The sequence below is a fragment of the Prinia subflava genome, chromosome 5 (genome assembly GCF_021018805.1).
Source record: "Prinia subflava isolate CZ2003 ecotype Zambia chromosome 5, Cam_Psub_1.2, whole genome shotgun sequence".
Classification (NCBI taxonomy): Eukaryota; Metazoa; Chordata; class Aves; order Passeriformes; family Cisticolidae; genus Prinia; species Prinia subflava.
In genome coordinates, this window is record NC_086251.1 from 25,285,392 (window position 1) to 25,310,267 (window position 24,876).

Consider the following 24,876-nt stretch of genomic DNA (forward strand, 5'->3'; position numbering starts at 1 on the left):
GAGAGAAGTTTTTCTGCTCCTGTGCCCCAGCTGAACCACTTGATCTCCACCCAGATTCAGCTGTGATACCAAACCAGCACTCTCCTCTCTTTCCATCAGGCATCCTTCTCACTGCTCTTTCCTCCTCTGCCTCAAATGGCCACATTTCCAGCTCCATCTCTTCATATCCAGGTGTGTTTTCTATTTTCAGCCAGCCCCTCCTGAAGCCACTCCAGCTATTTCCTTGTGCTGACAGAAGAGACATGGAGGAAGGGAATTTTCTCAAGCACTAGCACGTGGAGCAGGCAGTCGAGTCTCTGCTGGCAATCCAAGGTTACCCATTTCCAATCCTGAGCCACATCCCCATTGTTCCTTTGATGGGTAAAACAGATATCCTGGCCAACACAGAGGAGGAGCCACAGACCCAACCTCTCCAGCTCCAATTTACATTATTACACTCTGGCTAGAAGAAGCTGGACTGAGTTTACTGCCATTCTGGCTTGTAATCTTCTAAGGCACAGGCTGCTGTTTTCAAAAGGTCTTTGCCATGTGTGAGCCACCCCAAGCACTGAAGTTTTACTTTCTCAAGACCAGAAGGTCCTTGCCAAAAACAAGAGAACAGTTCAGCAATACCATGAGCTCAGGTCCTGATACCCCAGATCAGCCCCACTGCTGAGCCTCGACAAGGAACTTCATGGCTACATGAACTTCCTAAGCCTTGCTGGTTACTAGGAAAAGTAACATACCTCATGTAATTCTGCTAAGATAGAGGTTCCACTAAGTGGGTCTACACAGGAGCACCAAGGAGGATGGCAGGATGCACAAGAATTTAACTGTGTCCTTGCTAGTTATTAGATTGTTAAGTCTACTGTATTTAATACCAGTTCATAACTTAGAAGTCATTAGCCGAGGCTCAGTCACTGACAGGATACCCAAGTTGAGTAACTGCTCACAGCTCGGTAGGACTTCTCTGCACCAGTACCCACCCTCGGCTGAAAGAAGCCTTCACACCACACTGGGGAGCATCCCAAAGCCACTGCTCTCAGAGCATCAAACAGCAACTGCTCCCTCTGCCCGAGCAGTGAGTGCTTATGTCAGGTCAGGTATTGCCAGCTTGCCCTGAGACACAGAAAACAGGAAACAGAAACCCCCAAACTGGTATCCATTTCACACTACTTTCTTTACAACAGCCTCCAGCAGTCCTCTGCTGCTTCTGAAATAAAGATGGTGTCTTTACTAGTGGTGACTGATGGCTTTTTCTTTCCCAAGAACTGTCCAAGTCTTTTTCAACTCAAACTGTCAGAACCCACAACTAAGGAGAAACTTGTCACACAGCTAAGCAAGGTGTAGACTGGTACAATCTGCCATCTTGTACTTTAACCAAAGATATCCAATTCTAAATATTAACAAAAACAATGAGCAGTCATTCTCTACTTGTCACACAGTTTTACCCACCTTTATCATTTCAGTTGGGAAAAGATGCCAGAGTGGATGAATTCCAGCCTACTTAAAGATTTCTTGAAGCGAGCTTTTCCCTTACCTTTCTTTGGCTGGCCTGAATTGTTTGTGTCATTCCCAGTGGTACTACCTGAGCTGCGTCTCTTCCAAATACCACCACCCATATACCAGGTACCAACAGAAACCTTGCAAATGTGATCTCCCCCACCTCCACAAAGCCTTCTAGATCACTTAGGAGATGTAGCCTCCCCTCTCTTTGACTCTTAACCCCCACAGATCCAGCCCCAAAAATTCCATTTCCCAAGTGAAATAATCTGGATGACAGCAAAAAGAGGGTTAAAGACATTTATAAAAAGTTGTATTTACAGACCATTGCCTAAGCATGAAACTCTCCAAATGACAGAAGTCACAATTTCTGTAACCTATGTGAACAAAGTGCATGTTTTCCCCCTTCTCTCTGCAGCAGAAGATGGGGGTAGGGGAGTATCTCTTTATACCTTTCTACCTCCAAGACAATGGGAGTAACAGCTGGGTCAGACTGAAGGGGACAAGACCTGTTGATGACTGGGTTATCCACCAGGCAGACTATTAACAGTAGTTTAGAAGAAAGTAAGGTTAAGAAAAGTGACTCTTTGTTTACCTGTTCAGTCTGCCCAGTGGATTCTCTGCAGAAAAAGAACGTAAGATCAATGCCCCAGGGAATGGGAAGGAAAGGTTATTCAGCTAGTCATTAAATGTATTCACAGACTCCATTCAACCACTTCAGGTTTCTCAGGTACATTTGACTCAGTTTCTATTCGCAGCCCTGTTGCTCTGGGTTCAAACACAGGCTCCAAAACCGAATCTGATTATCCCAGTGGGAGACAACTCCTGTACTCCCCAGGCAGTTAGTTGCATAAGCTCACATATAGCCCCACACAATCTGTGTCAGGCAGCGATGAAAGGTTTTGGACAGGAAATGAAAACAGTGCCAACAGCAGCCCATTTGCATGGGACGAGCTACTCAATCTAATTCCTCTTGGAAATAGCCACAAGAGGGAATCTTCGGCAGTACTACCCTCCCTTGCACTCTTTGGTGGCAGGCAGAGGTGCTCTGTCAGCTCTGCGCTGACCTGACAAGTGACAGGACTCAGCAAGGAGTGTATGGTTAAGAGCCAGGAAAGCTGCACAATCACCTCGCTAGGCTACAAAGCACCAGCATGAATGCAAGTGGCAAGGAGGAGCAGTGGGCAGGTACAGGAGTTTACTGTGTGGAAATTCAAAACACAGATGCCAATACAGAAAAGGGCAAACAGAATGGACACTGGACTCTGAGCTCGAGGAAGACTCACTTCAAGGAGCCGATGTGTAACACATCCTCTATCAGTATGAGGCACTGCACAGGCTACACACCAGACACAAGCTCCACTGGAGAGCTCCCATTCAGGGAAGGAAATGCTGTAGAGTGCTGGGCCCAGGTGTAGCTTCCTTATTACTTGGATCAGATCTATTCTGAGATACTGCTTTGCTCCTATCAAGGGATGATCTTATTCTCTGAAGAATTCCTCCTTCTCAGAATCAACAAGGTTGGAAAATACTACTAGGATCATTAAATCCAACCTATGACCTAACATCAATGTCAACTAGACCATGGCACTGAGTGCCACATCCAATCTTTTCTTAAACACCTCCGGGATGGTGACTCCACCACTTCTCTGGGCAGCCTGTTCCAATGCCCAACCATTCTTTCTGTGAAGAACTATTTCTTAACATCAAGCCTTAACTTCCACCAGTGCAGCATAACACTGTGTCTTGTCCTGTTACTGGTTGCCTTGGAGAAAAGACCAACCCCTACCTGGCTGCCTCCTTTCAAGGAGCTGTAGGGAGTTCCTCTTCCCCAGATGTCAAACACCTCTGAAGCTGCCCATTCCAGGCAATAGCACTACAGTTCACCTCGCAGCTGCAAGGTTCTTTTGAAGGGAAAGTTTTAAGGGCCTCTCAGGTGTATCTGTTCTTGTGCTACAGTTAACCTTCATTCTGCTTCCATCCCACATAAGCATTACCTTGATTTACTCAGAAAGCATTTCCTTCCTCATCAGCCTAGCCTAATGAAAGAAATACCAGGTTTTCCCTGTTCTCTCGTAGGATGGGTACTGTATTTTTGACATTGTAGCAGCTTCCTTATTAACTCCTACTATAATTTGAATGTATCAGCATACATCACTACCAAGTACTATTGATGAGAAAAGATGTTCACCATTTCTGAGATGTGCTGATGCTGACTCCTACATCAATGCATCAAGTCATGTGCACTGAGCCACTGTCAGAAAAGAAAGACACACCTGGGACTGAGCAAGTTGACAATGTTCTTGCCCTTTTCAACATGGGCAGATTTTGGGAATGGCTGAGAAAAGATGTATTTGGCTCTCTGGAGACCAGAAAGCCTAATATTCCCAAGCACAAGTAATGCAGTGCCCTTCTGTGGCAGCTATTGGAATTACACAGTTACATGAGACCCTGGATTTTCTGTTGTGGATCGCGAGTTCCAGTCTCTCTGTGACAGCAGTTCCTACTCTTCCAGTGACCTCTTCAGCACTCTCCCTCTTCACTTGCAAGGCGCTTGTTGCTGGCTGTAGGAGAAAATAAAAGAGAATTTGCCTTGACCCCTCCTGTCATACCAAAAAGTTGGGAGAACATATGACCAGCTCCTTCCCTCCTGGGATCTGAAGCATTGCAGGCAGAAGAGTGACCTGCTTGCTCTCCTGCTCTAGCATACCCTCACCAGATGGGAAAACCTGACTGGGAGCCCACTGGTTGGAAGGAGAAGCGGCCTCACAAGAGCAAACACACCAACACCTGTGCTCTGTGGCAGCTCCAGCGGCAGGGCTCTGCTCTCCACCGCACAACGGAGCTAACAGCGAGTTACACAAAATCCAAACAACCGGCAGACAGAGCACTGCCAGATTTCTGGGCTGTAGAATTACACTTAGGAGCCTTACACATCCCTCCACAAGGAAGCCCATTTTGTTAATTAAAAGGGTGGGAGTAAAGATTGAGCCTTATTAGCTTCTAGAACCAGGTAATTTAAGCCAGATCACAGTAGGAGCTACTCACGATCACAAACTCTTTCCAGGGATCTCTGAAGTGGGGAGACCTGTCACTTTGGCTCGTTTGTACAGTTCTTCAGGGCATGGCTCTTCCGCTCCCTCGTGTTTGCGTTTTGGAGAAGCCTGGTCTGCTTGAGACAGCCTCACTGCTGTAAAAAGAGGAAGAGTCACTGCAAAGGTTCTCCTGTGTTTAGATGGCCTCACAAGTACACCCTGGCCTAACCCACCACAGAGCTGGGAAAAAGAAAACTGCACAAGCACAGAGACATTTGGTCACAGCCTCCCTGAAAACTTCTACCAAAAAATCTTTGTTAAAAGCAGAATTAAGTCACCCAGAACAAACACAAAAGTGTCCTCCTTTGACAGACGACAGCTTAATTATACCTGATTAACCCTACAGTGATCTGCACTTCTCCCTCAAGTGGCTACATATGATCCCCATACAGGCAATAAAAGATTAATGAACTCTTATTCTTCAGCCCTTTTAGAACTGAAGGCTCACTGGGGCGTTTCGAAGAAAGCGTAAAGGGATGTGAATGTAATCTGTTTTCCTAGCTACACACCCTCTTCTTATTAGAAAAGGATCGTCTCCTGCCTATAACCTTTAAGGTGACATGAAAATCAAAAGCACACAAATTAGCTCCAACTCACCTGTACTGGTGTTGCAGCCCTGCCCTGAAGCCGAGTCTGTGACTGGGCCACTGAGATCTTCCACACAAGAAGGGACGGAGGCCAGCAAACCTAGAGAATGGCAAGAAGATCTTAGTTAAACAAAACACACCTGGGCTAGGAGAAGCTTTTCATAGAAATACCTTAGTCATCACCAAACAGCACATCCATATCGCAAAGCAGGAGGAGTTCAGAGCTGCACTGACCCAGTGCTGACTACAGACAAACACCGTGATCCAGCAGTAAATTCATTTAGAATACACTGCTGAGGTTTTCTTACAAAGTGAAGAATGGACCAGTGGTGGTATACAGATTATCAGCAGCTCTCAGACCTAAACAAACTCCACTCTTAGCAGCCTGAGAACATAATGGAGCTCCCTCTGGAAACCAACTGAGCAGGTTTGGCAGGCACTGCTTCCTCTTGCAAGGACAGGCCAGAGAGACAATACCTATTTTAAATCATGACCTTTCCTCACAGTATTTTATCTCCTATTAAAGACACAAGCTTTTACAATTGCTGGTACTTACAAAGGCCCCTATAGCGTGACAGCTGCTGGTAGATCTGCTTCATGCGCTCGATGTTCAGTCGGCTGGTCTCTGCGTGGTTCACCATGGGTTTGGGATAGTCCACCCCAATGATGCACTTGGCTGCCTTCTGCACAGACTCTGGGGCATTCCACGGTTCATAGATATATCGTGAGGGAAAACCCTTTAGTTTGGGCAGATACCTCCTGCAACACAAGTAAAAAGCAGTGCAGCACACACAATGCACAGGAACTGCTGTGCACCTGTGAGCCACTGATTGACTTCAGCTTCCAGATGCAGAAACAAAGATGAGCTCCAGTAACATCACTTACTTCACATAGTCACCACTGGGATCTGTGCGCCGTCCGAAGCCCACAGGACAGTAACAGTGGAAGAACTGTTGGAAGAACGCGCTGCACGAGAGCCACATCCAGCTGCCTGCGTTCACACTGAAATCTGCATCCAGCAACAATTCATCAAACACCTGCAGCAATTGGAGGACAAAGGCACTGAGACCTTCCCTGGGCAGGACTTGGTGGCAGTTGGACCCAAGACGCTATTCCAAAAGGCAGGCACAGAGCTATGAGAACAGAGCAGCAGCACTGAGGTGATCTGCTGGCTGAAGTCAGTTGGCTGGTCCAAGTTTCTCACTTGCTGACGCTTTCACTTAGGGAGGCACTGTCTGCTCACACAGATAAAGCGCTGGCTTATCTCTCATGCAGCTACAGACTAAATCACTACCTAGTGTTGCAGCAAGCTTTGAGTATTGATCCTAGCCTGGCAGGCATAACAAGTGTAAAGCACCTGCCTTAGGAAGAAGAGGGTGCTGCACAGAAGAACGTGCACCAAAGCAAGAAGAAAGAACCCCTCTGAAGGTCCCAGAGCACACTACCGCCGCGAGGCAAAAGGTTTCAGCAGTAACTCACTCACATCCATGCACAGATGCTGCACTTTAGGCAACACTTTCAAATATGCTCTTTGTCAGCTTTGTGACTAGATACTCCTGCCTCCACTTTTTTTGTGTAAGGCAGTATGTACACTGGTACATCTGTCTGTCCCTTCAGATGGCCCAAGAGGAGGGTCTTTTACCTCTTTCCTTGAGAGACTTTAGACTCAGATTTCACAGTCATGGAGCGCTCCCTGACCAGCACGGTGATGGATTTTATCAGGAGGAAAAAGGTCCAGTTAAGAAATGACATTAAACTTGCAAAGAAAACAGATGGACTGAGAGAATTTTTTACAAAAAAAACCAAACCCCAAACTAAAAGGCCCCCCAAACCCTAGTGCATATTTACCAGTGGGTCCCAAACACATTTAGTTATGGTTACTTGAGGCTTGTGATACCATTAGCCTTAGTTAGAAAGAAGTCAGGCTGTTGGCTGGCCAAGAGACTGCTAGCAAATCCTCTCTTCCATGCACCTTTTACACATAAAGCAAAAGCCATACCTGTGTGCCCATCCTTGCAGCAAGTGCCAGGGAGACTTTGTTTTCCTTACGGCCTCCTGCAAATATCTGAAAATGCCAGGACTCACCCTTACTCCTGACTCCCAGCTGATCCAGAGGTCACCCCTGGTCAGGAAGCAGGCCACCGCATGCCTGGCCAGATGGTGGATCCACCCTTCTTGTCTCAGTTGGGTCATGATTGCATCAATCCAAGGGAAGCCTGTCTTGCCCTCTGCCCACTTTGCCAAGGCTTCAGGGTTCCTGTCCCAGGGGATCTGTATGCAGATGGGATTCCCCTCCATGCGGTCAAACTTTGGGTTGTTGGTAGCTGCTGTGTAGAAGAACTCCCGCCACAGGAGCTGTCCGTACAGAGAGAGGGGGGGTGTGCTGTTCCGCTTCACCTGTGGGGAGCAAACATGGGTGTCCACCAGCACACAAATGTTGGCTTCAGGAAGCTCAGCTGTGAGGCACCAGGCACTTACACACATTTCCCAAGTCAGCCACTGCCATAAAGGAGCTCAGCGCCAGATCAACCCCATCAGAAAGCCCAGATGGTAAAGTCAGAGCACTGACACAGGTTCACTCAGTGCAATGACAAGTGACTGGAACAATGTAAAACTCACAGTAAAATGCTCTACCATGCCTTGTAACACAGAAGTCCAGACTGAAGAACAAGGTACCACCAGATTTAAGGCCTGTATGAGTACATACAGGAGAACTACTTTGTGACCCAAAAGCCTCCTCTTGTAGCAGTGACAAGCTCAGCCCAACGATCAAACATTAGGGAGGCAACTGTATCTTTTGCACCAATTCTGGCACACTGTCTGGCAACCAGCATCATGCTATATATCCTCAAACCCCACCTGCTGTCCAGGTGAACCTTTTGTCTTACCTTCTTATACAGCTCCCAGAGACGATAGTAAAACAGGCGGCAGGACAAGCAGCCAAAGCGCAGGTAGGGACTGAGTCCTGTAGGGCTGGCCAGCAATGAATTGGCATTCATCCTTGGTCTTTCGTAATTTGCAACCCATGCCTAGACAGATTCAGGAGAAATGAGCCAAAACTCCCTTGTGTTTGTGGTACACTGCTAAAGGCAAGCCTCTGTGCAGGTGGTGAAGCCACTCACATCTGACAGCACAGTCTCTTCTATTTACTTCCAGCCACTGCTGAGAGACATCTCCAGCAGGCAATCCCAATCCCCATGCCCCATTCACAAAATGCAAAACTTTTGCTCCAGGATTTAAACCAGTCAGTTATTTTGCCCAAGAGGATTAATTTGCTTTGTGTACAGGAGCTAACAACCCTAAAAGTTCCTAGGGATATAAGCTAATACAACTGGTTATGTCCAGGTATGTGTATCTCATTTCACACATGAACAAGAAAACTTGGGAAATCTAGAACCTTTTGTGGTTATGAAATGTTAAACATAATGTTGGCATTATGTTGAGAATTTATTCTCTCTTCAGCACAAGTATTTATGCTTTAATTTCCATAACTGACATCAAGCCATCCAGCATTAAAGAAGCACAAAATGGTTAAAATTGAGTCATACTTTCAAAGTAATTAAAGATGACCCAGCTGCCAAATTGCTTGCCTTGTGCACTATAATCAAGAACACCAGCCCCACTGAATAAAATCTGATTATTTCAACAAGGGGCTCAAAGAATGCCAGCCAGTGAGACAACCTATTAAGAAGCTGATGGACTAGGGGAAGGCATTCTTTTATAAGCATACACTTGCACTAATACCTCAGGCAAAGATAAAAAGAGATGGTATGCAGTGTGCAGCAGGGACTGAACAACTTAACAGGAGAATTTTCAAGTTTGCACTCCTCTAAAGGAAACTGAGAAGCAAAACAAAGGAAAAGAGTCCAATGTGCTTCAAACAGTAACATAAATAATATACTGCTCTGAATTTTTGGACCTGAGGAAGCCCATGAGCTCCCTGCTCCACACTAAACCTAAGATCACAGGAATACTCCAACAACAGCACACACTCCTTTCCAGGGGTGAATGCTATGATCACTACTAAGAAGAACAGGGAATGTGGTAATGGGCAACACTACGTTTTTCATTTGGAGACACAGTCTGCAGGAATCGCCACTTAAATAAAGGGTTACCTTTCTTTCCAAGTGTTTATCCAGCCGTGCCAGAGCTTCTGTCTCCCCTCCTTGCCAAACTGCAGGGGCAAGACCATCTGTAGGAAAGCCTGAGAGAAAGAACTTTGTAAGATTTGAAGCCATGCCTAGACAAAGGGATAGATATGGGATTATGCATTAACAACAGCAAGACAGTACATACTACAGTTGCCTAACACGGCTTACTCGCTGTTCTAATCCTTGTACAGCAGGCAAATCATGTAGGATATGGGGAGAGCCTGCTCATGACACTACACTTCAAGGGCCTCTCCCTGCAATGCTTCAGGCAGCCTTAAGGTGACTTTCCCCATCGCTCACAGCCAGCATTCTCTGGTGTGTCAGCACTACCCACAGGGCTCTGCTCCAAAGGCCAGAGCAGCTGGCAACGAAACATCTGCTCCACAGCTCTGCCTTACAAAACACCTTGCCATCGACATCAGCAGCTCACTAGATAGCTCAGCTGCTCTGGTGAGGCTCCTGTTCTGCTGAGGCTGGTGCTGGGCAAGGCACTGGATTAGCACAAATGAACCACTGCAAAGGGGGAAGCAATAATGCAGTCTCCCTGTACTGCTCTGGGCAGACAGAGGAGCCTCCCCTGGCAGCAAGCAGAGCTGTGTAAGGTTACAGGCAGTCTCACATTTGGCCAGACAATAAAGAAAGTAGATCCATGCAGGATGCAGCCCTTAGGATACTCCTGTTGTGAAGCCCCATGCTTTTACACGACTGTCGAAACTGTGCCTTAAGTTACTGGGAGATATTTCCTGTAAAGCTGGTATGGACCTCCAGCCACAGACACGCAGACAGTATTCTGCATTAGTCCTTTCCTCCCTTGCATTTAGATTCACTCCTCTGATGTAGGTCTTGCATTCCTCATGCCTCAGCTATTCATTCTCCTTCTTCAAGTCTTACAGGACTGTAAGGCACAGCAGGATGAGTGAAAAGAATTTTTGTGATAACTTTTATCTTGCCAAGTTCCCAAATTGGTGCTGCTTGGCAATAATTGAATGAAATTACCTAAACCTGTTACACAGTTAGTTTACCTCTTCAGTTCTGTTACACAAGGTGCCTGAGACTGCAGCAGGAGGAAAGCAGGTGGTGAGGACATGAGATCCTAGTACAGTGGTTACATGATCAGTATAGCAGAGAACACAAGGACAGATGCAGAGCACTTCAGAGCAACGCTAAAGGGGATGCTGGGCACCAACAGCAGTGCAAGGGACACCAGTGTGTTATCACAAGGTCTGGCACTTGCTGAAAAAATGAGGCCATTCTATGGCTAGAGGCAGCCCATGTCAGGTGAGAACATGTGCCAGCCACTGGAAACAGTTCCACTAAAACCTGTTTCAGCTGGCAGTAATCCTTGCCTTTACTCTTGACACATACCCAGCTCTTCCAGGGATGGGACCCCATAGACATCGTCATGGTTTTCCTGGATGTCCACTTTACATGTTTCCATTTGCTGACTTATTACAGTGCTCACTGGCTTCTTTGGGAGCTCCATACGGCTAATGATGGCCTGGAAGCGCTTGTAGGTGAGGGGTGGCTTGTGGCCATTCAGCTCAATTATTCTGGAGATAAAATAAACAAGGTGAAACAACACAGCCTCACTACCACAGAAAACACAAGGAAATGGCATCCAAACAGGACCCTGCTATCTCTGCTCAGGATAGCCTTTCGCTCTGGATACAGAAATCCTTATAGACCTACATTTCACTTGATGCATTCCTCAAAGGGATGTTAAAACCAAACAAACAAAATACTAAAATACATCAGAAGACAAAACATCACATAATTCCTCATCTCCATAGGAAAAAAACCCAACCCAAAACAGCTCCTCCAGCTGAATCAAGCTGAACATCACATCTCTCTCCTAGAGCTCATCAGACCCCTGTATAAAATCTCTATCTGATTACTGCCTGTCTCCCCAAGGCACCAAATCCTAGACCTGCATCTGTTGCCCCCTCCCTTGTGATATCCTAACCTGATTCTGGCTATACTTCCTTCTTGTCTGACACAGAAGACTCAGCCTGTTGGTGACCCCTCCTCCACATGTCTTGGATGAGACAAATCCCAGTTTGCATCATTCCTCTCTCCCTGTGATTAGAGAGATCACTATCCTCCTCCATGCCATAACGTCACGAGCAGCCCTGTCTCATGGTATTGACCTGTGTCAGACCACATTACAGACAAAGACAGTCAAGGTTCCCCATTCCTCTACTTCACTAAGCATCCACAGCCTGCTGGGGCCATGCAGTCATTTTTTCTGGAACAGAGCTTTGAGAAGCCCCCTGGGCAAGGAAACTTCCCCAGGCTGAAAGATGCCATTTTTAACCCCTCTCCTGCAGGAGTGGAAGGAGTTAACTGCAAAGCCGACAGCACAGGGATCGCCAGCATTACATAAAGCGCAGGCAGGCAACCCCACAGCTCACAGAGGAGCTGCAGCCCAGCAGCCTTCGCCGCCCATTACAATCAACATCTTATGCAAGGGGCCGGGCTTACAGCCGAGCGCTCGGCGGGCGCCATGTGCCGCCCCTGTCCCCGGGGCCGCACGTGTGGCGGGGCGGAGCGACACGCCGGCGCCGGGCGCTCCGCACGTGTGCTCCGCGCTGACCCGGCCCCGGCCGCACCGGCAGCGGCCCCGGCCGGCAGCCAGCCCTTCCACACGGCCCGCCCGAGGGAAGCGGAGCCCTCCCCACGGGCAGCACGGCTGGACACATTAAAAACGAAGTCTGCAGTTTCCTCCTGGTTTTCTGCTTTTAAGTTGTAAACACCGGGAGATAAAGACATTCACGAACAGGGCAGGGAGGGAGGAAAGGCGATCGGGATGTGCACGGAGTGCAAAGTACTGTATATTTTATTGCCAGGCTAGAAACTTGCCATGGTGTGGGCACAGCACTCTGACACTGACATACACAGAGACAGACGTATTTCCATTTGTCTTACAGCCAACACGTTCTGTCCTGCATCACCACACCAGATCGCATCTCCTCTGCTTTCCTGCATACACTTTTTTGCTGTCTCCATGTTCCACCCCAGAGATGGCAAGAAATGACAGAATTCATGAATACTACCCACCACACTCTTCTCTGTGGCTGCTCTGTGAGCCCTCAGACAAGACCAGTCAAAGATCCCCAGAAAATCAGTGTTTCCACTAGATGAGAAGTGAGGCATTTCCAGTTACAGCACTGTAGAGAGGCTCACTTGTTTCCATAGGAATTCAGAGCTTGGAAGAGAAAACGTGACAAAGCGGCACCATGTTTGCCCTGAGGTGCTTGGAATGGGGGCAGGGAAGCTATTCTTCCACACTGACTCTTTTTTCAGTCCTGCTAAAGCTGCCGTTCAGTCAGAGGTCCACACCATTGTACAAAATCCACAGCTAAAACTTCTGTGGACAGCTAGCTCCTTGGAGCAAATCACTGTGACTAGCAGATGGATGCTAGTGTCTGTACTTGAAATCCTCAAGGATGTGAATAGGAGTGAAGTTACCTAGCATGGCTCCTGAATTCCTAGAGTTACTGGATCTGGGACACAAATATTTTAAGATAGACAAATTGCACATTTCACAGCACGTGATACTGGCATTATGCACTAAATCTGGACCTTTCACAAAACTGCAGGAAAAGAAGTATTGAATATCAGGTATAGCACAATATGGGATATTATACTACACTTACTGGGTATTGTAGTACTGTTCAGCTTTCTGTACAAAAAATTGTACAGTAAGCTCCCCAAGCAGGAGTCCTTCCGTTCCTCACACTGACCTTCTAATCCAGGCCATACACTTTCACAGGACTTTCCAATGACTAAAAAAGGGAGGCCCCTACCCAGGATTTTATACCCCTGCTTCATCCATCTCCCCCAGCCCAATTTGCCACATGCGGCAGTTGTTCTAGTTTTCTGGATGTGGGACAGAGAATCGCTGTATTCATCACACAGAACCTAACATGAGTTAGTGAGCACACCCCAAACTGGCTGTTCTACCAAACTAGCAATATGCTGTCCAGCAATATCTGGCAGTAGATGTCAGAAGTCATGAAGGTACGTTCCACCATCAGTCACACTTCACCTCAGGAAAGCAGGAAACCCAAACCTGACCAAAAAATTCTAGCACTGCTATGATTATAAGGTTATCCTACAGTCAGTCACCTGTGACAGCAGAGTATCTGCAGACTCGAATGTACGCCCTCACAGGTATCAGCTTCTGAATCATCTCCACAGCAGTGCCCCTGCAGGATGGCTAATGAGCCTAGGAAAGCTGCTGGCCTCAAATACCTGACACCCTGGCTTGCAAATGACAAGGCTGGGTTCTGGCAAGGCACTGAATGTGCTCCCCTGCTTCCTTGCGGGAGGAAGGGCTGGCTGCCAGCACTCGGCACGCCGGCTGCCCAGCGCACCCCACTACCAACTCACGGGGACTGTTTTGTTGGCCTTGCCAGCTTACGCAATTGCTCTGATCCAAATCCCTGCTCCAGAGAGCTCATGGAGGGCTCTGCGTACATAGAACAAGGGCTATTTCCTACAGATTCAGAGAGGAGATGGAGATAACCAACTGATCTGCCCATCCAACAGATGCTGAACAAAGAACAAACAATTCAGCTTCTGCAGAAACACATACTGAGAAGATGAGAGAGGAAGAAGTGACTTGGTGACAGGCTGGCTATCTGCAGTGGGGGAAAACACCTGACACCAGAGCACCATGCAAGGAGAGGACAGCAAGATGTGACAGGCAGAAGTTTGAGTAAACCTTCTTAGAAATAACCCACCTTTTTGGCATAGTGTACTGAACTGCAGAAGCAGCAAGGCATGTACGCCTCCCCATGCTTGGCTCCTTTAAGTTAGTACGTGCTCCTATGAGAACACATTCCACTGTCAGCACACATTTCAGCCTTAGGCTAGGGTATCTGAGGAAAAGCTGATCCTGAGGTACGCTACAAAGACACAAGATCACAGTGTTCTTTTCTGACCTAAACCACTCCCTCTGAACAACCCAGCCTGCCTGGGATTACAGAAATCACAGGGCTGACCATCAGTAAACACACTACAAAGAATTTAGATTCCAAGGAGGAGAAAACAGGCAGATCCAGGGAAGAGACAAAACAACTGGTCATTTGGAAGTTGTCAAACAGAGTAATTGTCAAGTAAATGCTTATGAGCAGGCTAAGCTGATACCCAAGAGATTATCTTTTCTGTCTGACTTCTACAATCTGAACATTGCTATCTTGATAGGGAATTCCCAGATTTTCTTCTCAGTATTTTCCAGCACTAATGTTCATTTTCTATACCCCTCTCCTTGTTTTGGGGAAGAGGATATCCCTTTCTATACCCTTCCCTTGTTTGGGAAAGATGCTCTGATAATCACACAGCTATGCTGGCAGTGCCAACAAGGGAGACATTCTTCATACTGCGTAAAACTGGCCAAATTCACAAGTTAACTAAACAAGCTCTTGGCAAATGTTTAAAAGGAACTGGTGGAGATGGTACCAGGAACACACTGCTGGGGACAAGAGAAGTGCTGGATTCATTTATGTAGAAGTGAAAGATTAGTCTAAATTGTTTGAAACTGGGCTGACAATCTTGTCAGAAACCTGATTAAAGAAAGATGAGAAGCAGGATGCCACCACCAGGTATTATTACCACCTGCTTATTATACAAAAAAACCCATTAGGTTGAGCAGAGGGACAAGTGAGAGGGTTGAGTAAGTTAGAAGACTGGGTAACACAGCTGAAGGAGAGATACTTTGGGACTTCCAGGAGAAACAGTATGAAAACTGTATTACCACCTGCTGGGAAATCTCAGAGATGCCAAGAACCAAGAACTGTCAGAGTAACTGGAGACTTCAAGTACATCCACAAAGACTGGGCATCTATCACATCCCATTACCTGCCAAAACCCAGTTTTCTAGTTGCCATAAATGACTGCTCTATGGAACAAGAAATCAAGAACCCACAAGGAGTGTCAATTCATGATTTAGTCTTAGACAGTGAGGTATATCTGAAAATGTTAGTTATCACTTGCCTGCTCTAACTGTGACTTTAGCATGCATCGATTTAACACCCTTCCAGGAGCAACAATACCATACAGATGTGAAGTATTTCAGAACGATCATAAGAGTCAAAACAATTAAAGAATAGCATCAGCTAAGACAACAGAGGCAGAATCTTTTGGGAAAATTAAGACAATGATAGAAACCCACCAAATTTTGGTAGGTTAAATTCAGAACCACAGCCTTCTTGCACCTCCTAATCTAAACGAAAGTTAAAATGAAAGAGAAACCTTTTTAAAAAGTAGTAAAAAAAACCCAAACAAACGAAAAACATCCCCTTTAGAGACACTCCAAGATATTTATAGGGCAAAGAGGTGATCAACTCATTAAAGAAAGGAGAGACTGTAACAGCAGAAGAAAACCCCTGCATATATTTTTCCAAGTGTACTCACTATGGAGGTATCTAGGGAAGTTATGACTCTTGGGTTTTTTTTAAGAAAATGCATCAGATGCTGTGACAGATTGGGACACCAGGAAAAAGTGCCACAAAACAATGCAATGTTTGAAAAGCTTGCCAGGGCCACCAAATATTCACCTAGAAATTGTAAAGGACGTAATGAAATACACAAACTGATAGCTGCTGCATATAATATAAAACTGTCCAAATACTATGAGGGAAAAAGGAAAGTAAATACAACTCCAGATTTTAAAGGCATTTCAGGGGCATCAGAGGGACAAATAAAGACTGATATGAGCAGTAGACAGATGGGTAGAAAATACTAATGGGAAATAGTGAATACATGGATTTATGCAATATGCTTGAGGGCTAATTTGGCCTTGGTAAAAGGGAAGTTGTGCCTGAAAATCTATTAGAGACATTTGAGCCTGGGGCAAGAGAGATTTAGTTGATATATATTATGTGAATTTTGAGAAGCCATCTGACTAGATCCCTCCCTGAAAAAAATTTAAGAAACCACAATAATTTGCAATAAAGGAAAGGTCCATGCTGACAGAAAATTCTTTGATATACAGAATTAGAGAAGGAATCTCTTTTCCAACAGGAAGAGAAGTCCTACACAGAACTGAGCTAGGGCTTCTGCTGCTCAATATATTTTACAAAATATTTGGGAAGGGACAAGAAAGAGCATGATGATAAAGTTTACTGACGCAATAGGCTATCTCGGATAGCTAAAGATAAAAGGCAACTTAAAAATTTCCCTATGTAACACATAACCAGCTGCCAAAAATATCAGATTAAATTGCAGTGTTGGTCATGTTGTTCCTCCACATGCATAGCTATGCAATCCTAAACTTACACAGTAGCAGCCTTTCAAATAGCTATGACCATTGTGGCAGAAAGCCCTGAGACATCAGTTTAATGTTTAGCAGCACTCAGAAAAAGCAGAAATAATGCTAAGGACTGTTAGGAAAAGACAAGACACATTACAGCATTCTAAAAACCATGTTGCTTCTACATTTTGCACACTAGTTGTCATTTTCACCACTGCTCTCCACCTCTAGAAATACTTGGAAGTATAAAGAAAGGTGATGAAACTTACAAGAGATGTAGAACAGATTCCACCTGAAACTCTCCACTTTGGAAAAGACATAGGAGACATGAAGAAGAATGTGATGGCCACTGACATTGGAGGGGTAAGGATGTAATAAGCATTGTTAATAAACAGTTTCCTAATGCAGAATTAGAAAGCAGCACTTGCTCACGAGACAGGTTCAAGAATCCTCCTCACTCCAGAGACAAACATTTCCACACAACACGTGCTAATGTAAAGCCCCTTCCCATAGGAAATTACGGATGTTAAATATTTATAGGAGAAAATTACATTCAGCATTACTGGCCCAAGTCACATCACGAAGAAAAGGGGGAAAAAAAAGGGGGAAAGAACAGCACTGAAACATTGTACTGACTTTGAAGTCAAGCATATCCTAGATTCTTAACTGAAAGACTGTCACCACCGTTTAAAATCACATGTATATAGAAAGATTATGCATATAAATAAATATATAAAACTCATCATCAAAACAACAAACACGGCAAACACACAACAAAGACAAACCATACAGGTTTCAGAAAAAGGAAAGTTTGTCCCAACCTACCTTGTTTCACTTCTTCCAGCTCTCAGTTAAAAACCCTGCTTTCATAACCTGTTTGAGACAACAGCTCAACTACCTTTATTACAATGAAGCAAAAAAAAAAAAAAGAGCAGTCCATACACTGAGGACATGCTCAAGGAGAGCAATCAATAGGACATGGCTGAGCTAATGAAATGACACTCCAGTACAGAGTTTAATAAGCTTGAGACAACACCTTTCTGTACATTCACGTCACTGTGAGCACTTTGACGTGTTCTAATCAAAAGTGGAGTGTGCAGAGTAATCCTTATAGGCTCACTCAGCATGACAGTGATCAGTGTAATGGAAGAGCCTGAAGTCTTTGCAGACAGGACAATCCCAGCCTAGCCCAGACAGCACCTCTGCCCTTTCTCTCCCCGTACCTGTCCAGGTCATAGAGGGTGTGGGAGTTCTCTATCACCACCTCCACACCAGCCTCCTTGGCCAGTTTGACGATAGCTGCATCCCTCTCCTTTCCAAACGGCTCCGAGTCGTATTCAAAGGTGAGACGAGTGACTCCCCATTCCTGCAAGAAAAACAATACACCCAGCTGTCAAACAGAAGACTATTTCTAACCAGCACAATTACAAATGAAGATTTCAGAATTCCTGAGCAGTTTAAAGTTCTGGAAGCTTTGAGAGTGTTGCTGTAAGGAACAGCAATCTGGATTTGAGATAACTGAAGAAGCAACAGTTTTATCAGCTCTAGCAAACATCACATCTGTTATGCAAATTTGTGGATGTCAGGTTTAAAACACATCAGAGGAGGTTCAGTTCTTCTCTATTACTGTTCTTAGGTTTCAGCTCAGTCCCTGAGCCTACCAATACCACGTTTTGTTGCACATGCTGTCCTGAAGTAACCCTACCATCCTCTTCCAGCATTTGTAGAAAAAGCGAAAAGTCTTTCAACAGAAGTTCTGCTCAACACCCTGTGTTCTTATGTAGCACATTAAATAAAATCAATACATTCTAAATTTTTCCTGATGTCTCTTTAAAGACTTCACACAATAGGAAACCAATGTCCAACTCAAACAGAAAGAAACAGGAAATTGCAGGACACAGGACATCACTAAGTGAACCTTTCTGGTGTGCACAGTAGAGTATGATACTGCAATTCAGATATAAAGTCCCGCCTTTTGGAGTTATTTTAGTATTGTAGAATTATAGAATGGTTGGGGTTGGAAGGAACCTTAAAGATCACCTAGTTCCAGCCCTCCTAGACAAGCCATGCACTTATTCTGATCTTCATACCTTTAATAGATCCATCACAAATTACATGGCATAGGCCTTATGGAAGAGCACTCAGCCTCTTCCAGGCTTTTCTAGAGCACAGATTGTTCTCAAAGTCTATGGCCTAGTTTTTTTTGCTCAGAAAACGAATCCTATGAGAAGAAGTTTAATGGTTTCCACAGCGACCCTCCCGAGACATCCATCAAGCAGAGCAGCAGCCCACAGATTTGTTTAGCAAACACAACCAGAAATCTACAGACATTTAAAAAAACCCTCACACAACTAAGAATTTTTCTTCTAGTGAGACAGTCTAAATCACCCCTGTATATACAGGAGACTTTTCTACCTGCGAAACAGAAGCAAAGCACAAAGAACAAATGTGGTTAGTTCCCTGCAGACCATTAGAAATAATACCAAAGATGGGGAAGGGGATTTAGAAGCAGAAAACAACTGTACAAGCCACCTACTATTCTAAACTTGCAGATTCAGCCCTCAAACTAATTTTAAGGACAGAGAAATGAACCAGTTATGTACCATAACATACATCTTAAAGACATCCTCCACCCATTTTTCAAAGTAAGAACATGACAGCATCCATAACTCAGAGCAGGGGTCAGACAGACACATTCCAGGCCCTGTCTTGCTCCTACGTGATTTAACAGCTTCATTTTAAACTAACTTTCTTCTGTAAGAAAGTCAGTATCAACTGGAAGGCTTGGAAAAGATGGATTTGATCTCAAAGCATATACATTACTACCTTGAAAGAATGGAATAAAAAACCATTAAGGCTTACAGGGATTTTACGTAAGCATCCAACGCTTTAAATTCATGTATTTCCTATAGTTTTGAGAAGGCCACTGCTCTATGTGATGCAGTAGTACACAGCAAGCAGAGCACAACCAACCAGAGAATCTGTTACCTGTATAACAGTAAATTGCTGCAGACAAACAAAAGTCATGACTGACAACTTGCCTCTTAGTATCAAACTTAGAGCAAAGAAAACTGTAGGGGGAAAAATACCAGAGGGATTGAGAGCACTTCAGTGAACAAACAGTGCACTTTTATAGAAGAGGCAAAACTACAGACATTTATTCAGAAGAAGTGAGACAAAAACCTTCTGCAAAGGTTAACACATTGCTAACAAGTACACTTGTCATGGTATCCATGCACTGCCTTTGCAGTGACTGTCAGTGACAGCATAGCTCAGCTACTAGCAGCGAGAGCAGTAATTACATTGTAAGTATTGCAGTAGCAAATGTGACATAACTCTCCTCTCCACAAAAGCTGACAGCAAGGCATGAGCTGCTGCTGATTCAGTGTTCAGTGCAGCAGCTCTGGAGAGGCCTCAGTCCCTACCAAAGCCATACATTTGCCATGGAATAGCATAAACTTCCCTCTAGTTTTTTCAGCTCTATTACAGCATATCTGACATATTCATCAACTCACCTGCCCAGACAAAACAGACTGCAGCAAAAAGCAGTTCTGGCTGATTACACAACCAATCTCTCCAAACTTCTGCCAACATTTTTGTTCTTTAACAGAAGTGGACATTTTTCTCTGATAAAGTTTTAATTATCCTTTGAATACCCTAAACTAAAGAGAGCATGAACTACTATTAGCTGGAACTTATTTGCAGATCAAAAGATAAAAATAATCCAGACTTTGAAAAGGCTGAAAGCAACACATAGTTTGTGTCATGTGTTAAGATGCAGAAGCCAAAATAAGTATCACTGCCCCCTCTCATCTGCACAGTCCAGTTCCTCTCCCCAGTACTAACTGCTCTCCTCCAGAAAATACACATCAGAACCATTTACAGAAGGAGAGCACAGATTTAAGTTTACCTCTCCTTCTCTGCAGCTGGCCTATAGTAGGATTTGGGGGACACTAATTCCATCAATCATATGTAAGGCACAGCCTTCATGACACTCCCAACTCACACGACTATTGGGAGCCATGATTTTTTCATTTAGTTTTGTAACATTATCGAAGACATTGTCAAAAAGGTTCAAAGACATTGGGAAATACAATCTTAGAGCAGGACAGAGAAGAAGATACTGTATGAGAAGCCCTGATATTCAAGAAGATGCTCTTGTTAGCCCTGACATCTGCAGCACTGACATATCACTTTAGAGATGTACCCCACTAATCCATTATTGATCACCAAGGTAACTGCATATTCCACATCCTAAACAGCATATAAACAGGATGCTTGACTCCAGCTGTATCCATCCTACTGCTGAGATTACTAAACTGCAGTCTTGAACAGAAAAAGAAAAGGAAGGTCAGCTAACATAAAAGCTCCTGAATTTTGAAATTTTAACACAAAATCCTATTTGCAATTCACATACAGATCAGTGTTCTTTCTTCTGTTGCCTGTAAAGGTCTATGGACACAGCAGTATTCCTAAGTAAAAACTGCAGTAAGCAAACAGCCACTAGGGAAGAAGCTCACAACAAAGAAGGGTCTGTGTTTCACAAAGCAGCCATGTGACAGGTGACTTAGAGAATCCAAAGTTCAAGACCACCATCCAAAAAGAGCAGCTTGAGTACCCTGATACTAGATTACACCCTACAAGTACATTTCTTGGCACGTCTGAGTTCGGGTGCGGACCTGGCTCCCAAGCTGGCCTTTACAAGTAGTAGTTAGCTAGTTGTAGTTAAGGAGGGAAGTTTGTCATAGTGAAGAAGTAGTTATAGAGATGTTGAGGGAATCACCATTCATTAGGGAGTGAGAGCAAGTTTAGCACCAGGTCATCAATTTTTATCATTATGCTCCAAAAAATTATTCTCTTACTTTAAAGAGTCTTGGGAAGACATCTGTTGGCTGCCCTCGCACGACAAACAAGCGAGAATTCAGTTTCCTTAAACTGTTGTCCAGATCTTCCAGGGACTGGAGAAGAAATCTGCAGAGAAGAAACAACAGCAGTTAGTGTCAGTCAGGTGGGTTACAGCTAAAAGGCAAATGAGAATTTGCATGGAACTTCAGCAAACCTGCATTACCAAATCAAATTGGAAGTTTGGACAAGAACCAGAAAACAAGAATTCATATTTATCTCTGGTCTGTCTAACAACTTTTATGAGATTGCAGCTCCCATTCACTCATACGCAATTTATGCTTGTCCAGATTCAAGAGATTTCCAGGATTTTCTTCTTACTGCAATCCACTTCCCACGTTCTCCCTCAGAGGTGGGATAACACCCTTGTCAACTCTTCTCTCCACATTACACAGAGAAAAGCATAAACCATGTAATTCCCTACTGTACATTTTTTCACGGGTTTTGGGGCAAAAAGGGATTTTGCATATGCAGCAGAAAATTTTTGATGCATTACTCCGAGGAAAGTAATGAAACACTGCAAGAACTGTGCAGGTTTTACAGTTCTAGCTACAAATACACCATGTCACAGCAGAGAAGTGTGCTCTCCTAGCTCATCAGTAGCACAAGACTGAGCACCAAGATCTCCCGAGGCAAGAATCATCTGTACTTTGAATAACTGCAAAGAGAACTGCAATTCACCTTGCACCATGAAGGCAGAGAGATGAGAGGATACCAAGATATTAATCTATTCCCTCTCACCCCTAAACTCTAGAAAGCCATGTAAGTGCTTTCTGCATTTAATGGTATGTCTTCCTGATCCCCCACTAAGCTATAAAACACTAAATGCATAGTATTTGCTTTCCCAGTCACACATCTGCCCATCCACATATAACTTCACTTTGTTTTGTTTAACTCTGCAAAAGACACCAGCTTTAAACTTTACTGTCTCCTCAGCACCTGGCACTGCTGGTAAACACACAACCCTTTGTAAGCGAGCCTGCCAAGCCTTACCTTTCCCTCCATTCTCTCTGCCCACTCTGCAGTGGGATCTGCCAGAAGTATCGACCTCAGCTCCCTAAAGCCCACCCACAGCTAAGGAAAGCCAAGCTTCAACTGCACTGCAAGGTGGTAACTTCTCTCTCCTCAGCTGCACCGCCCAATGTGAACTGCGAGCTTCCACACAGAACAAGTGCGCTCTGCACTTCTGGAGGGAGAAAAGGGTGCAGGGTTCACAGAAAGAAGGGAACTCTATCACAAAGGAGAGCACCCCGAACCAGGCCCAGGTAGCCTAAACAATCCACTCCCTGAGCCCCAGCCCACTTTCCATTTATTAAGTATGAGCATCAAGTGTCCCAGGTGTTGTAAAAATTTTAACAAGCGTTAGTCCCATATGACTCACACATGCTGTGCTGTTAAATAACAAGGGATTTTCAACATGATAAATTTGTGAGAACTAGGTAAAACATAAGCATTTGTCTTTGAAGAACAGAACTCTGAATACAAATATTTGGATTAAAAAATCAGCGAAACAAAGCCAGGGCTCACAATGGGAATGAATGGAACTTTGACCAACATAACTAACTTGCTAATATGTATTTTGCCTAACAGCCAGTGGTGCTCATTTCTGACATCTGCAGTAGTTCCACACCTCCTAGAAAACATTATTTTTAAAAACTTTGCTTGCTCATATATTCCAAGATTAAACATAAAGAAGACTCCTAACTGTTTCCCTCCCTTCACAAAGACGGTGGAAACAAACAAGGATTAAGCAGATCAGGAATTAATCTGTTGTGGCACCACTTTGGTTCTTCCAAATGAGGACAGTCAGCAACAACAGCAGCACGTGAAAGGCATTTCTGTCTGCTGCTGCCTGCAGAAACTCTGGTCTGTGGAAAGATTAGTTCAGACTCCTATAACAATTCACAATTTTCTGTACTTTGAATGACTACACTGAGGTAACTTCTGCACATTTACAATTTTTAAGCCATCCTCTGCTGTGAGATTCTAGAAAGATATGACCCATACAATCCCATTCCTTGAGATGAAGCTAAGGTACACAGGCCAGGCAATTAATTACAACTACAGTTTCCCTAGTGCACAGCCACATGACATTTCCAAGAGCTCTCAAAGCATCTTTAGCCAGGTAGTTTTCTGTCGACTTCCTCTGAGGGGGTGGTGAGAGATCCGCTTCACTTGTTTGCAGGGGAGTCTTGACCAGGAGAATCCCTATCTGGATTGGAGTTCCAAATGTTTAGGTTGCTGAGATCTGACACAACAGCATTATGTAATACTACTGGCTACAGGTACATGAGGTCTTGATCTTTGCACAGATATGACTCATGGTATGCATTTTTCCATTTGCAGAGATGAGGAAGAGCCCATACAGCTTCATCCCTAGTTTCTCAGCAGCAGCCGATGTGTATTTCCGTGAAAAGTCTGCGTGACGGGAGGAAGGCAGCTGCGTGCGCACATGCCTACGCGCGCCGGCAGCCCAAGGGCAGAGGGGAGGCGGCGTGCAGCCACCAAGCTGAGGATTCTCTGCCGTCCTCTCTAAATTCAGGGAAAGGGGTTTCCCAAAGCTAAATGTCCATCGGTTGCTGCTCTCATACATTCGCCTCACTGATAAAGCCTAATGACATTACATAAAGTTGGAGGCATCCTCCCACACAGTCACTCGCACAGGCTGAGAACACCGCGCCGAGGCCAAGCGGACGAGGCACGGCCGCTCTCCTGCGGGAGGGCCGGAGGAGCAGTAAGTGGGCCCGATACGGAAGCGTGTGCTGCTGCGGCCTGAGCGACACGGCCCTCACGGCGCCCAGAGCGCTCCGGTGCCGCGGGAGCCTCCTCGTCCCGCACGGTCCCACCCCCGGCCCGCAGGCCCGGTGCCACTCACCGCCAGCGGTTGATGCCCACGGCGGAGGAGGCGGCGAACCAAGGGTCTAGGATATAGATGCAGCGGAGGGACGTGGCATCCCGCAGCGCTTCCTGCAGCGCCGGGTTGTCGTGGAGCCGCAGTCCGCGGCGGAACCAGTGCACGGAGCGGCACAGGGCCGGCGCCGGGCCCAGCGCGGCCGCCGCCGCCATCGCCGCCGCCCGGACCGCGGGCCCCGCCCCCCCGCCGCGTGACTGGCGCGCGCGGCGACAGCCAATCAGCGCGGAGGAGCGGGGCGGGCGCAGCGCGAGGCGCGCGGTGCTGCCCCCCAGCGGCCCCGCCGCCCGCGGCTGAAACCGCCCCGGAAATGTCGCTGGCACCCCCGGGGAGACAGAGAGCGACCCCCGAGTGCAGGCAGCAGGGCTGGCCGCCACAGGCCAACATGCAAAATCCACCTTCCCAGTAAGAAAAGATAAAACAACAAAAAAATGTTCAAGGACCCCAAACGGCTGCCTGCATCGAAAAGGTACCTGTGGCCATGAAACCTGGA

At 45.6% G+C, this 24,876-nt stretch overlaps 1 protein-coding gene across 2 annotated transcripts; it reads right to left on the bottom strand.

Moving 5' to 3' along the window:
- Nucleotides 1-1,768: 1,768 nt before the first annotated feature.
- Nucleotides 1,769-24,876, bottom strand: CRY2 (cryptochrome circadian regulator 2). Of its 2 annotated transcripts, none has more exons than XM_063398505.1 (12): nt 24,348-24,876; nt 21,433-21,541; nt 17,794-17,936; nt 10,681-10,865; nt 9,280-9,368; nt 8,053-8,193; nt 7,250-7,561; nt 6,050-6,201; nt 5,721-5,923; nt 5,175-5,264; nt 4,531-4,669; nt 1,769-4,046 (listed from the first exon to the last, which is right to left on the bottom strand). In XM_063398505.1, the coding sequence occupies exons 1-11, from the start codon at nt 24,536-24,538 to the stop codon at nt 4,533-4,535; spliced, it is 1,752 nt and encodes a 583-aa protein (XP_063254575.1). In that variant the 5' UTR covers nt 24,539-24,876; the 3' UTR covers nt 1,769-4,046; nt 4,531-4,532. The 2 variants fall into 2 exon arrangements, with proteins under 2 accessions (XP_063254575.1, XP_063254574.1); XM_063398504.1 differs by having other exon boundaries at nt 4,531-4,672; nt 24,348-24,871.